The sequence below is a fragment of the Hyla sarda genome, chromosome 8 (genome assembly GCF_029499605.1).
Source record: "Hyla sarda isolate aHylSar1 chromosome 8, aHylSar1.hap1, whole genome shotgun sequence".
Classification (NCBI taxonomy): domain Eukaryota; kingdom Metazoa; phylum Chordata; class Amphibia; order Anura; family Hylidae; genus Hyla; species Hyla sarda.
This window is the reverse complement of record NC_079196.1, coordinates 99,045,002-99,058,272: the sequence shown is the minus strand read 5'-3', so window position 1 is coordinate 99,058,272 and position 13,271 is coordinate 99,045,002. Positions and strand designations below refer to the sequence as shown.

Here is a 13,271-nt window from a genome sequence, read left to right as displayed (position 1 = left end):
AACTCCTCTCCCACGTTAACTAGGCGCGTGCGTTTCCCTGACGCGGAGGGCGAATAGGGCAGTCTTTAAGGAAATGTTCAGTACTGGCACAGTACAAGCACAGATTTCCATTTCTGCGGCGAGTCCTCTCTTTTTTGGGTCAGGCGAGACTGGTCCACTTGCATAGCCTCCTCGGCGGGAGGCACAGGGGTAGGTTGCAGAGAACTCTGGAAGAGAGGTGCCGAGCGAGGAAACCGCCTGGTGTGAACAAGATCCTTTTCTTGGCGGAGCTCCTGGCGTCTTTCCGTGAAACGCATGTCTATTCGGGTGGCCAACTGGATGAGTTCAGGCAAGGTAGCAGGAATTCCTCGTGCGGCCAGTACATCTTTGATCTGGCTGGATAAATCTTTCTTGAAGGTCGCACAGAGGGCCTCGTTGTTCCAAGCTAGCTCAGAGGCGAGGGTGCGGAACTGGATAGCATATTCGCCCACAGAAGAGCTCCCTTGGACGAGATTCAGAAGAGCCGCCTCAGAAGAGGAGGCCCGGGCTGGTTCCTCGAAGACGCTGCGTACTTCGGAGAAAAAGGACCGGACAGAAGCAGTGGCAGGATCGTTGCGGTCCCACAGCGGTGTGGCCCAGGACAAGGCCTTTCCAGATAATAAACTGACCACGAAAGCCACCTTCGACCGTTCTGTGGGGAACTGGTCCGACATCATTTCAAGGTGCAGGGAACATTGGGACAGGAATCCTCGGCACATCTTAGAGTCCCCATCAAATTTCTCCGGAAGAGACAAGCGGACTCTAGAGGTAGTTGCAGCAACTCGGAGTGGAGGAGAAGCTGGAGCTGGCGGAGGAGATGGTTGACACTGAGCAGGCAGAAGCTGCTGGAGCATGGCGGTCAACTGCGTCAGCTGTTGTCCTTGTTGGGCGATCTGCTGGGACTGCTGGGCAACAATGGTAGTGAGAACAGCAAGACTCGGCAGCGGCACCTCAGCGGGATCCATGGTCGGATCTACTGTCAGGATCCAGACTGGCGGCTGGTGAAGACACTGGAGGTGGATCCTCTGGACCAGAGAGGCGATGGCGCGGGTCGTACTGGGGGATCGGTTCTAAGTAGTTACTGGTGTTTACCAGAGCCCACCGCAAAGCGGGATGGACTTGCTGTTTGCTGCGGCGGTAACTACCAGGTCGTGTCCCTCAGTAGCGACTCGACCTCTCTGGCAGCTGAGACTGGTGCGGTACACAAGGACTAGACAGAGGTGAGGTCAGACGTAGCAGAAGGTCAGGGCAGGCGGCAAGGTTCGTAGTCAGGGGCAAAGGCAGAAGATTTGGATACACAGGCAAGGGAACACACTAAACGCTTTCTCAGGGCACAAGGCAACAAGATCCGGCGTGGACAGGAAGGGGAAGTGGGTTTATGTAGTGTTTGGTGGTGATTACACTGATTGGGCCAGGCACCAATTAACGGTGCACTGGCCCTTTAAATCTTAGAAAGCCGGCGCGCACGCCCTAGGGAGCGGGGCCGCGCGCCGGGACGAGACTGACACCGGAGATGGGTGAGTAGAACGGGGCGCGATCCGCGAGCGGACATAGCCCGCCACGTGGATCGCGTCCCCACCAGCACGGACACAGCAGCGCTCGCGGTCGGAGACAGAGACCGGAACGCTGCTGACAGCAGAACGCCGCGAGCGCTCCGGAGGGACAGCGGGACCCGGAGCGCTCGGCGTTACATTGGTCACCTACAAACAAGCAAGATTTCTGGCTGTCACAGACCTGTAACTTCTTCTTTAAAGGAAAACTGTCAGATATTTTCTCCCGCACTATCCAGGTACTGGTGAATAGTGTGGGAGACGCTGATTCCAATGAGCCCTACCTTGCCCGGATCCACCTGGCCGTTCGCCCGCAATTCTAGTTTTATTGTGGAAATCTTGCTGTAACTGGCACGGGTGGGGCTTCTGCAGCTTAACTGGCATTGACGTCAGCCCGCTTATGAATATTCATCCACCCTCCCTCCAGTTCTCCATCTCTTCGTGCTCCTTACTGGAGGGAGGGGGGATAAATATTCATAAGTGGTGCTGATGTCAGTGCCATTTAAGCTGCAGAAGCCCCTCCCGTGCCAGTTACAGCAAGATATACACATAGAATAAAAGCACAATTGCAGGCGAATAGCCGGGCGGATCCGGGCAAGGTAGGGGCTCGTTGGAATCAGCATCTCCCGCACTATCCAACAACAGTACCTGTGGATAGTGCAGGAGAATATATCTGACAGTTTTCCTTTTAAGAGTCCTCTGTCCTCCACTTGTAACTGTATTAATGGCACCTGTTTGAACTTAAAAATATAAAAGACACCAGTCCACAACCTCAAACAGTCACACTCCAAACTCCACTATGGCCAAGACCAAAGAGCTGTCAAAGGACACCAGAGACAAAATTTTAGACCTGCACCAGGCTGGGAAGACTGAATCTGCAATAAGCAAGCAGCTTGATGTGAAGAAATCAACTGTGGGAGCAATTATTAGAAAATCGAAGACATACAAGACCACTGATAATCTCCCTCAATCTGGGGCTCCACGCAAGATCTCACCCCGCGGTCTCAAAATAATCTCAAGAACGGTGAGAAAATATCCCAGAACCACATGGGGGGGGGGGACCTAGTGAATGACCTGCAGAGAGCTGGGACCAAAGTAACAAAGGCTATCATCAATAACACACTACACCACCAGGGACTCAAATCATGTAGTGATTTGACGTGTACCCCTGCTTAAGCCAGTACATGTCCGAGCCCGTCTGAAGTTTTCTAGGCAGCATTTGGATGATCCAGAAGAGTATTGGGAGAATGTTAAATGGTCAGATGAAACCAAAGTAGAACTTTTTAGCAAAAACTCAACTCGTCGTGTTTGAAGGAGAATGGATGCAACTCAGCATTCTAAGAACACCATAGCTACTGTGAAGCATGGGGGCGGAAACATCATGCTTTGTGGCTGTTTTTCTGCTAAGGGACCAGGACGACTGATCCGTGTAAAGGAAAGAATAAATGGGGCCATGTATCGTGAGATTTTGAGGGAAAACCTCCTCCCATCAGCAAGGGCATTGAAGATGAAACGTGGCTGGGTCTTTCAGCATGACAATGATCCCGGGCAACAGAGGAGTGGCTTCTTAAGAACCATTTCAAGGTCCTGGAGTTGCCAGCCAGTCTCCAGACCTCAACCCCATAGAAAACCTTTGGAGGGAGTTGAAAGTCTGTGTTGCCCAGCGACAGCCCATACAAATCACTTCTCTAGAGGAGATCTGCATGGGCCAAAATGGGCCCTTGCAGAAATGGGCCAAAATACCAGGATCAGTGTGTGAAAACCTTGTGAAGACTTAGAGAAAATGTTTGACCTCTGTCATTGCCACCAACGTATTGAGATAAACTTTTGTTATTGACCAAATACTTATTTTCCACTATAATTTTCAAATAAAATCTTTAAAAATCAGACAATGTGATTTTAAGGATTTTTTTTCTCTCTCATTATGTCTCTCATAGTTGAGGTATACCTATGATAAAAATGACATATTTTTATGTGGGAGAACTTGCACACTTGGTGGCTGACTAAATACTTTTTTGCCCCACTGTATCAGTGTCTCATACCCTCTCAATACTTACAAACAGAAAAAGTGCATTCACCATTACACTTAAGGCTATGGTCACACGGCAGAATGTCTGTGCAGGATTCTGCCAGAATATTCCGCACAGACACTCAGTGAATTCAATGGGATTCTGCTGTACTGTTTCTGCTGCGGAAATACTGGTTCTGGCATCCGCAGAAAGAATAGACATGTCTATTCTTTTTGCAGATTTTGCAAAAAGGAAATGCATTTCCGTCTATTATACAGCACATTTGAGTGGTCCTAGCGTCTGCCAGAACTTTCAGATGTGCGGAATTTCGTTGTGGACATTCTGCACAGTTTCCTACCATGTGAACATAGCTTTATTCTACTGGCTGCCATCTTCTTGTCCTAAACAGAAGAAACAATAATACATAATTAGAATCAGAAGTAAACCCCTCTAGAGTGTCCATTTAAACAAAATAAATAAAATTATTATTATTGTTTAATCTTTTTCTATCTTGTTTTAAATAGGTAAAGCCTATTTAATTGTCCTAATTGTAAAGCATGTTACAAGTAAAATCTACTGTTTTTGGCAAGATGTGAAATGTTTTTTTTAACATAGTTAAGTGATGTTTTCAAACAATTTTTTTAAGAATATATTGTTGAGAGAGCTTACCAGCAAGATATGTACTAATACGTGCTTCAACAGACTTTACTTAACAATAGTAATTGGATCAGCTTAGCAACAAAGAAATGCAAACATTGCTACCAAAGGGCTAAAACAGTTCTAAGTAACATACAGCTAAATGACTTTACTACTTCCATCACCTTACAAGACATTCTAAAATAGATCCAAAATTTTAAAAAAATACATGAACTACATGAATTTTTTATATACGGTTATTACAGAATAACTACATGAATTGTTATATACAATTATTACAGAATATTTGTTGTTTTTTCAAGGTATATTCCAGAGTTAAAAATAATTATTATATTGCTGGGGGTAAGGAAAAATATTTATCTACCCCAATCCCCCTCATGTCCTGCTGCAGCTCCAGCTCAAGTCCTTTCAGTTCCCCAATGCTTGCCTCTCCTGCCTGCTTCCGCGAGGAGAGATCAGAGTTGGACCTGTTTGCTTAGCCAATACCTGGCCAAGACAGGAGACGGCTGCGGACAGTGATTGAAGGTCCTGTGCTGAACTCATGTTTTGGAAACAGGCAGAAGAAACAAATATTGGGGTGCCAGAGGAGCCAAAGAGGAGCTGCTGCAGGGGACTGGGGTAGGTTAGTATATTTCTTTTCTTTTTAGCCCCAGCAATATGATATACATTTTTGAACACCATATTACACCTTTTTATTTAAATTTAAAAAGGACCTGATGGCTCTCCTGACATCTCTTTTATAGAATATTACTGCATGCTTTATGAAATAACAATTCTCTATTTTCTTAGGACTCTGCATATTATACAGTTCATTTGTCCCAGAAACAGTATAAATAAGAATCAACTTGAAAATAGAATGCAGCTCAGTTACTAATGTTTACAGATTATTATTTATATTGTGTATTTAGGTTAGTGGTTGTGATATTTTTGTCTGTGTCTTTTATTAGATTTAGCTGTGAACATATAATGATCATATCTCTGGTTAATCTGATTACTGCGACTTCCTGACTAGAGCGGTGTTGTCTTTCTCCAGAAAGATCACACTGAGCCTCACTGGCAGCCATACCTGCATTTTATAAATGAAGAGGATATTCAGAGTGGAAGACAGATCCGGCCTGGATATTCACCAAAGAGATATCTTACCCGTCTCTTCAGAACATGGGATCCAAACATAGTTTACAAGCTACAACAAGCAGGTCAGTGAGCAGTATCATAAAACTCAGACTGTGCTCCATTCATCTATCCCTATCCTCCTCATGGTGATTGACAGGTTACTGTGCATACAGGTATATGGCAGCCAAACGTCAATCACTGCTGAGAGAAGGGTGAGAGTCCTTCTCATGAATACACAAGACTCTAAGCTATGTGTCCAGAGTTTTCTCCACTGTTTTTTGTGCCGTTTTGGCTTATAGGAGAGTAGACTTGTCCTCATACTAAACTTTCTCAATTCTGAAACCCCCTTTAATAACACCATACTCGGTGGAGCTGATTTGCCTATTTAGAAGGCGTTGCGGTTATAACAAGATAAACCCAAGGTGATACATTTTTAGTGGAACATAATTGGTTCTGTTGAATGGTATTTACTTTTGAATTAGCTTCACTGAAAATATCCGCTCCTCTAGCACGGTTATTCAGTAACCAAAATATGCCATCATCCTGAAAAGCACAGGACGTTAAGTAAGGGTAGAGGGGTTGACAACGCTTGTTCAGTACAGTAGAAATTCTCTTTTTAGCTCAAAGGCGCGTCTCAATGCTTCTTAGGTAAAGTCAATTACCATGGCTTACATATGCCTACCATTGACTGCATTGTATGTTTTTTTTTCTTTGCGGATACCTCCTATAACATGAGAAGCATAGTCATCTACACATTTCAATACAGCTAATAAAAAGTTTCTGGTATATGTCACATTAGTCCTGAACCAGGGTTGCCAACCTAAATGTTCCTTATTTGGAAAGATGTATTGAAAAATCATAGACAGCCAATGCTTTAACAGACAAATTAGGAAACCACAAAGCCTCAAAAACACTATACTATGTGTATAACTCAATATTCTGACAAAAATGAATTCCCAGCATTTACTCTGAGCTGTAAAATGAATATAAATATAATTATAATGACTTTCTAAAGGACCAGCCGTCTCCTAAAAATTATTTTCTGGAAAGGGCCCTGTTACATTAGCCAACAAGGCCCTGTGTAATAGGGCCAGTGATGAGCTGATGAAGCAAATATTTGTTCTTCAGCTGACAAGTTTTAAAATGGTTGTTGGTCACATAGCAGCCTGTGTAAAGGAGCTCATATACCATGGCCAATTGTCTAAGGTATACTGTGGTATGATGTTGGTGGAAAGGAGGGTCACTCTGTTGGATTTCTACCACCCGAACCTTTTATTCTATGAGGGAAAAGCCGGTGCCAGAGCTGTCTGTTTGACTTACCCCTCCTCTTTCCATAGAGGACCCATGTGTTTTGGAGGTCAGGAAAAATAACTGTCAGCTGAGCGAACATTTAGCTGACATTTGTTGAAAGTGGTGGTCAACTTAATACGGCATGTTGGCCGACAAATGGCAGAAGAACGGCAGCACAAACGACCCAGTCATAATTTGTGCGGCCCTGTTCACTCTATACTGAAGCATGTTAAAGGCTGGGTAAACAAGTGCCAATCTAGGATATTGGCCCCCGTATCAGGCAGGCGTCAGGCCGTGTAATACAGCCATTAGTGCAGCAGTGAGTCTCATAGAATAACAGTATATGTTTGGGAATGGACTGGAAGAAGTCAATAAATGACTAGTTTTAGTCTATTAATTTTAATGGACCTGCAGCGAGTATTCTATGGTATAGGTCAGCACACCTTTCTGATACACTGGAGAAATGACACATAAACATTTAACCAAATATTTCAACTTTCAGCTTAGTCAAGAACAATTTTCCCTTCTAGTATTTTTATTGGGTCATCTATGGGATCTTCAGAAGACTTTTTGACAAGGACAATAGTGACTTCTTTCTTGTTACTATCGTGTGCATACTATTTTTGTGTAAGGGTATTTTTGGTTGACTAATCAGCTGTGATATTATCCAGTGTATTAGAGGCCTGCAGATCCACATATGTTATCCTGGAATATTATATCTTACCTTTTGATGGAAATTTTCTTGGATGACTACTAGCAATAACAATGGACAGAGGGTTGTTGAAGCCCACAATTGCCTATTATGTATTCTATAGGTAAAATTTATGCAGAAATTCAAACATATACCATGGGTTCTATCAGTAATGGTTTTAGTTTTATTTGGGGTGAGTTAAATTTTATTTCACATTTTTCTTTACCTTGATCTAAAAAATGTTTATGCAAAGGCACCTGGGTTTGTCATTTTACATGTTTTACATTTATTTGTGTCAATATATGTTAAATGTTTTATGTGATAGATACTATATGTTATCTGTCATTTAAATTCTGGTAATGGATTTTTTACAAGAAAAGCCTGCATTAAAGGGATTAAATGGGAATAGGCAATGTTTAGCCCGACAGCAAAGCTCTTAAAACTTCTTATAATGTTAAACATATTGGTTTTGAGAGACTAACCCTACTTCTTTATTCATATACTTTTATGTGGTTTTGTCTAATTTTTAATTTTATAGTAGGGGAACCTTTTAAACTGTAAGGTCACAAAAATCCACAGAGCTCTTAAACATGTTCTAGAATATGAACAGACCAACCTGTGAAACACAAGCTTTTGTACTTTTTTTTTCTTTCAGGAAGCCTCAGAGACTCAGTACAGCTTCAACAACTCACAGCCTCAGGAGACAGCGGTGGACGACATCCAGACTTGTCATCTACACCATTGAAATATCAACGACTACCTGCCTTCACCTCCTTACCTTACTGGAGCAATGCAGATCTGTTCACCAGTCCAGGTATCATTTCAATAAATTGTCTTTGTGTTTTACATAGCTCTACTTAGGTAAAAAATCAAGAGAAGAGATAAGCAACTTAAAGGGGTATTACAGGAATTTTGTTTTATTTGACTGTGCAACAGGGGCTGTAAAGTTAGTGTAGTTCATAATATAGTGTCTCTACCTGTGTGTGACGGTTTTCTCACAATTCTTAAGTGATTTTCACCCCTATATTTATTTTTAACAGCATACAAAATGACTGTTGTCTCAGATTTTTCCCAGGTTGCAATGCGGCCGAGACCTGACTCACTAGTCAGCTGATGACAGGGAGCCTTTCTGCTTCAATGGATAGAGGGATCGCTTGGTGGGAGAGAGATCAATCTGTAACTAATGCAACAGCTGTAGGCACCCTGATTGAAAATCACAGGTCTTTTAATGGATGCAGCTCATTTATTTTTCAATGTGTGGGGTGGCTGATGTGTGGGAGGGAGGAAAATGGAATTATAGGATTTGTAGTAAAAAAAAAAAAAAATAAATCAAACAGGAAATACCAGTTCACAAAACGCTAGCCACAATGTTATGGTAATCTCATGACATAGCCATTTAGCCCCAAGACAAGCGCAGATCTTTCCTAAGCACGTCCATTACTGTCTGCCAGGTACATACTAAAATTACCTTATGGTGGATAAACCCCTTTAATGAAGGATAAGGTCATGTCGTGATGTATAAGAGACATTAAATAGAGTCTGTCGTGGTGCCTCTCTAACGATAGCATGCAGTCACAACAGACTTTACCCATTTATACCTTATGTAAAATATCAGTTGCAGCATAGTACAAGTACAGTGCAGGTGGAGCCTTGAGTATTCATAAGCTTTGTGCTTTCCCCCACCCCCCACCGGCAAATGACTGACATCTTTCTGCAGAGATGTCTACAGAGATGTCTTGCACTGCAGAGAGTGAAGCCAATAGCTGATGGGTGAAGGGAGCCCAGTAGAGATGAGCGAACTTCCAGTAAATCGATTTGTCACGAACTTCTCGGCTCGGTAGTTGCTGACTTTAGCCTGTATAAATTACTTCAGCTTTCAGGTGCTCCAGTGGGCTGGAAAAGGTGGATCCAGTCCTAGGAGAGAGTCTCCTAGGACTGTATCCACCTTTTCCAGCCCACCAGAGCACCTGAAAGCTGAACTAATTTATACAGGCTAATGTCAGCAACTACCGAGCCGAGAAGTTTGTGACAAATCGATTTACTGGAAGTTCGCTCATCTCTAGAAGCCAGAGCTCATGAATAGACCATACTCCAGCACATGGCTAAAATCAGCATGCCTGATAATGCTGTGACAGTGTAGGTGACAAATTCCCTTCAGTCTAAAACATCTTTATGGACTTTTGTAGGTGATCTTTGTCATCTGTATATCGACATTCTGACCCCAAAGGGCATTAATATAAGTGACCATATCCAATTATTTTAATGTATCTTTATGCACTTCTAGTGAGCCCGGAAAAGGAAGAAAATAAGTTGTTATGAACATGTTATCTACTAGGTTAAAAAATATTGGGATGTATATTATTTCCTTTTAATGGAGAGGTGTTATTAGGATGACTTTTAGTCATATATTATTTTATAAATTGGACTATTGTTGATAAATATAAAACAGTTTGGATAATGTTGACAAAACAAAGGTTAAAGCACCACAGGTCCCAGTAATCCTGTTAAAGTTAATGATGTGGATCTCTTTTGTTTGAAAGGCTCCAAAGTTTCTAATATTTTTCTGATGTCAATTTGGGATTTAACTTATATATCATATGTTGCTTCAGGACCTATACTGCATTGTGGCTAATCACTTTACTGACCTGGTTGTCAGCTATGGAGTTATTGGAACTACTTTGTATCAAAAGACACAGTATTGTAACAATTAGAATGAGGAATATGTATAAGTCACCTTACTAGATGTGTCACGGTGCCAGAGAGCGCACCAGCACTTTTGTAGGCTACCAGGGAATAGCAGTATGCTACTGATGCCAACAAGCCATTGCCATACCACTCCAAGTTGTGGTCACACGTGAGCAATCACACCCATGTGACTGCTTTCTCACCAAGTTGGTTACTATATTGTCAATGACTTCTGCTTGAGGCTGCAGGCTTATTGTGTTCCCATTCCACCACGTCCCGTAGAGACCAGTCTACTCCCACTGCTCCTAGTCCTCCCTCATTAAAAAATACACCATGTTGCATCTCCCATAGTGCTTCACCTACGGGGGAACAGGGTTTACTATAGGAAAGAGGAGAAGGGACTCCATGAATAGGTAGGAGCTGGACAGCCATTTTATAGTCATAGTTGGAAGGAGACAAACATCTAACACAAAGACATATTTGGGGCTATTGTAGGCAAACATGCCAGTGAAGATAATATTGACCATACTATTGATGCACAGATAAAAGTATGATATGTGTTGATTCAACATCAGATCAAGAAACAGAAGAGTAAGTACAACACAAATAGACATTTTGAAGTACATCACTGAAGGAGCCTACAATTTAGTCAATGTATTTTACTGCATGTCTATACAGTTAGATACTGTATACTTTAATTGTCCCTTCTTGAATGTCGAAGATTTATGGTGATTACATATGATTAATAGAGTTCATATTGGGCATATCACTTTGCCCCCTTTTGAGACCTCTAGGTTGTGGAAACATCAAAAGTGCCATATGGAGCAGTCTATCTCTACAATATAAACACTTTAGACATTTAGAGTTTAGCTAGTGACTGGTTCACCCACCTTTATGTGATCTACCCTATTTATAAAACATTGCTGAACCATCAGCACCTTCTACCCCTTGTCTTAACCCCATTCCTCATTGTCTGTAAGATCTCGTCTGCAGGGGCCTCACTCCTCCTGTTTGGATATTTAGTGTGTAATATTAGAATGACTGATACTTTATTTGTACCTTCAAAATTGTTATGTGCTGCAGAATCTGTTAGTTCTATAGAAATAAATATTATTACTCTTGTAACACCATTGCTAAAGAAATAATAAAATGTACTTCTGGTGACTTTATAAAACATGATCTCTTTCTATTTTGAAAGTGGTTTCACACTTAGCTTTTTATTTAATTTTTTTCAAAAGTCAGATATGGAGTCAGCAAGAAGAAGTCCCTTTTAGAGTTGAGCAAACATTTAATGTGCCATGCAGGGGGAGTTTGTCCCCTAACACAGGGCAGCCACAAAGTTTGTGCCATTATCGGCGACCACATTTTCCAATCTTCTTGCTGTAGATAGGTTGTGTGGTTCTGCTGTGTGGCTTTTCACACCAATGTTAAGCAGATGAAAGAAGGAGGAGGTTAAGCTACACTCCTCCCTGTGGAGGACTGACAGATGTTCGTGGAGATGAACCTAGATGAGAAGGAAGAGAAGAATAGGTAGCAGGTGTCAGAAGTTGAATGAGATTGGCACAACCATGAAGTTGTCACTTAGTCTTGATCTTGTTGTGGTGGAGCCTCGTACTGCCAGAAGTTGACCCAGTGGGCCATAAAAGACATGTATTGGCCCTGGTGATAGCTACTACCCCTAGTATCTACCGTGGCATGCACTGTGCTTCTCACTGAAAACTGCATGGAGTGGTGTACCCTCTCCGCTTGATGATTGTGCAAGTGGAGACAGCTTTTTTGGCAGAGTTAAGGCAACTAGGTATGGTTTACCTGGGATTGGCACACCCCATTAATTGCCAAATGTCGTGGAGTCAACATGATTATACAGTAGTGCCTTCAACACCAACAATTGTCCAGGTGTAGATTAAGTCACACTACAATAGGGTGAATGGGTAAATACTGTTGTCTGTTTGCACACAAAAAGAAAAAAAAGTAGTCCAGCACTACTGATGTGGCCCAAAACCAGCTATGAGCCTGGTGGTGGCTGTGGATAGTTTATCCTACAGGAATGACAGTGGTGGTGCTACCATATGTGGAATGAATAGCAATATGTTGAAGGAGAAAGGAATATACGTTGCACTAATCACGTTTGTAGTTGTGAAAAGTTAGTTCATCTTTATTGAAGGATCACACGGTACATCAGTGCAGAAGGGAAGGAGGATAACAGACATCAGCTCCAGAGGAGCTGACTGAGTGCGACGGGCAGTTGTAAGTGGTGAGTGCAACATATATTCCTTTCTACTTCAACTGTTGTCTGTTTGCATAGATTTCCCAATAGATAATTGACAAGATAAAGAAGGAGGGCATGACAGTGATGAAGGGAAGACAAAGAATGCACTATCTTTGGATGAGGCCTGGCTGCTAGACAGAATATAGGGATCTGGAGGAGCAGTAGAGGAAAGGTATTCTTCACATTGTGGGTCATCTCTACTGTCTCATGCAGCCTTGTGATGTTGCTCCATGTGCCTATGTAGAGACGTAGTTCCTATACTCACACACTGGCCATGGCTCACTTTCTGTTTGCTGAGATGGCGCATTTTCTGCATCTGGTAAGGTAGAAAAGAATTTCCCCATGGCAGAATCCTATACAGGTACACATCACCTGACTGTGTCCCTACTCTGGAAGGTTCTTCAGCTACACTTTTCATGGCTTAAAGTACCACTACCTTTGTCTGAACACATCTCCTCCTCCTCACCTGTTTCCCACGTCCTGTCCAACACTACATCTTCACCATCAAACTCCTCCCTATCGTCCTTGCCTCTCCTCCAAGCATAAACTTCTGATGTCTTATCATGGGCTCCCTGCTCTCCCTCAGCCTATCCACCATGATGCCTTACAATATCAGCCCCACACCTACCACCACCAGTCCCTCTAGTACCATGCTCGGCCACTGCTTTTTAAAAAAAAAATGTAAACAGTTTTTGACAATAATTTTTGGAAAAAAAAAAAAATTTTAATGTGTCAGTTTAAGTGCACACTGCACCTATCAGGGAAAGTTTAATTTATAAGGTGACCAAGGAGGTAAGTCTGGGCTGAGAGTAGAGAAAAAATTGAAAATGTTTTGGTTTGAGCTGAGCATACCAGCAGGCCTATGTCTGGTAAGTTTGACAGATGTCCAGGCCTTACATCCACTATGTTCTTCCGCACTGACAGTATCACTACCCTCCTGCTCTGAACGCATCACCTCCTCCTCATCTAGATCCCACATCCTGTCCAAA

At 42.5% G+C, this 13,271-nt stretch overlaps 1 protein-coding gene across 4 annotated transcripts in view; it reads left to right on the top strand.

Moving 5' to 3' along the window:
- Positions 1 to 13,271, top strand: part of KIAA2012 (KIAA2012 ortholog) — a 230,504-nt gene that overhangs the window by 59,242 nt on the left and 157,991 nt on the right. For all 4 annotated transcript variants that reach the window (XM_056535330.1, XM_056535328.1, XM_056535329.1 and 1 more), the window contains 2 exons: positions 5,268 to 5,430; positions 7,984 to 8,142. In XM_056535330.1, the coding sequence (XP_056391305.1) occupies positions 5,268 to 5,430; positions 7,984 to 8,142 (322 nt within the window). The remainder of the gene's footprint in view (positions 1 to 5,267; positions 5,431 to 7,983; positions 8,143 to 13,271) is intronic.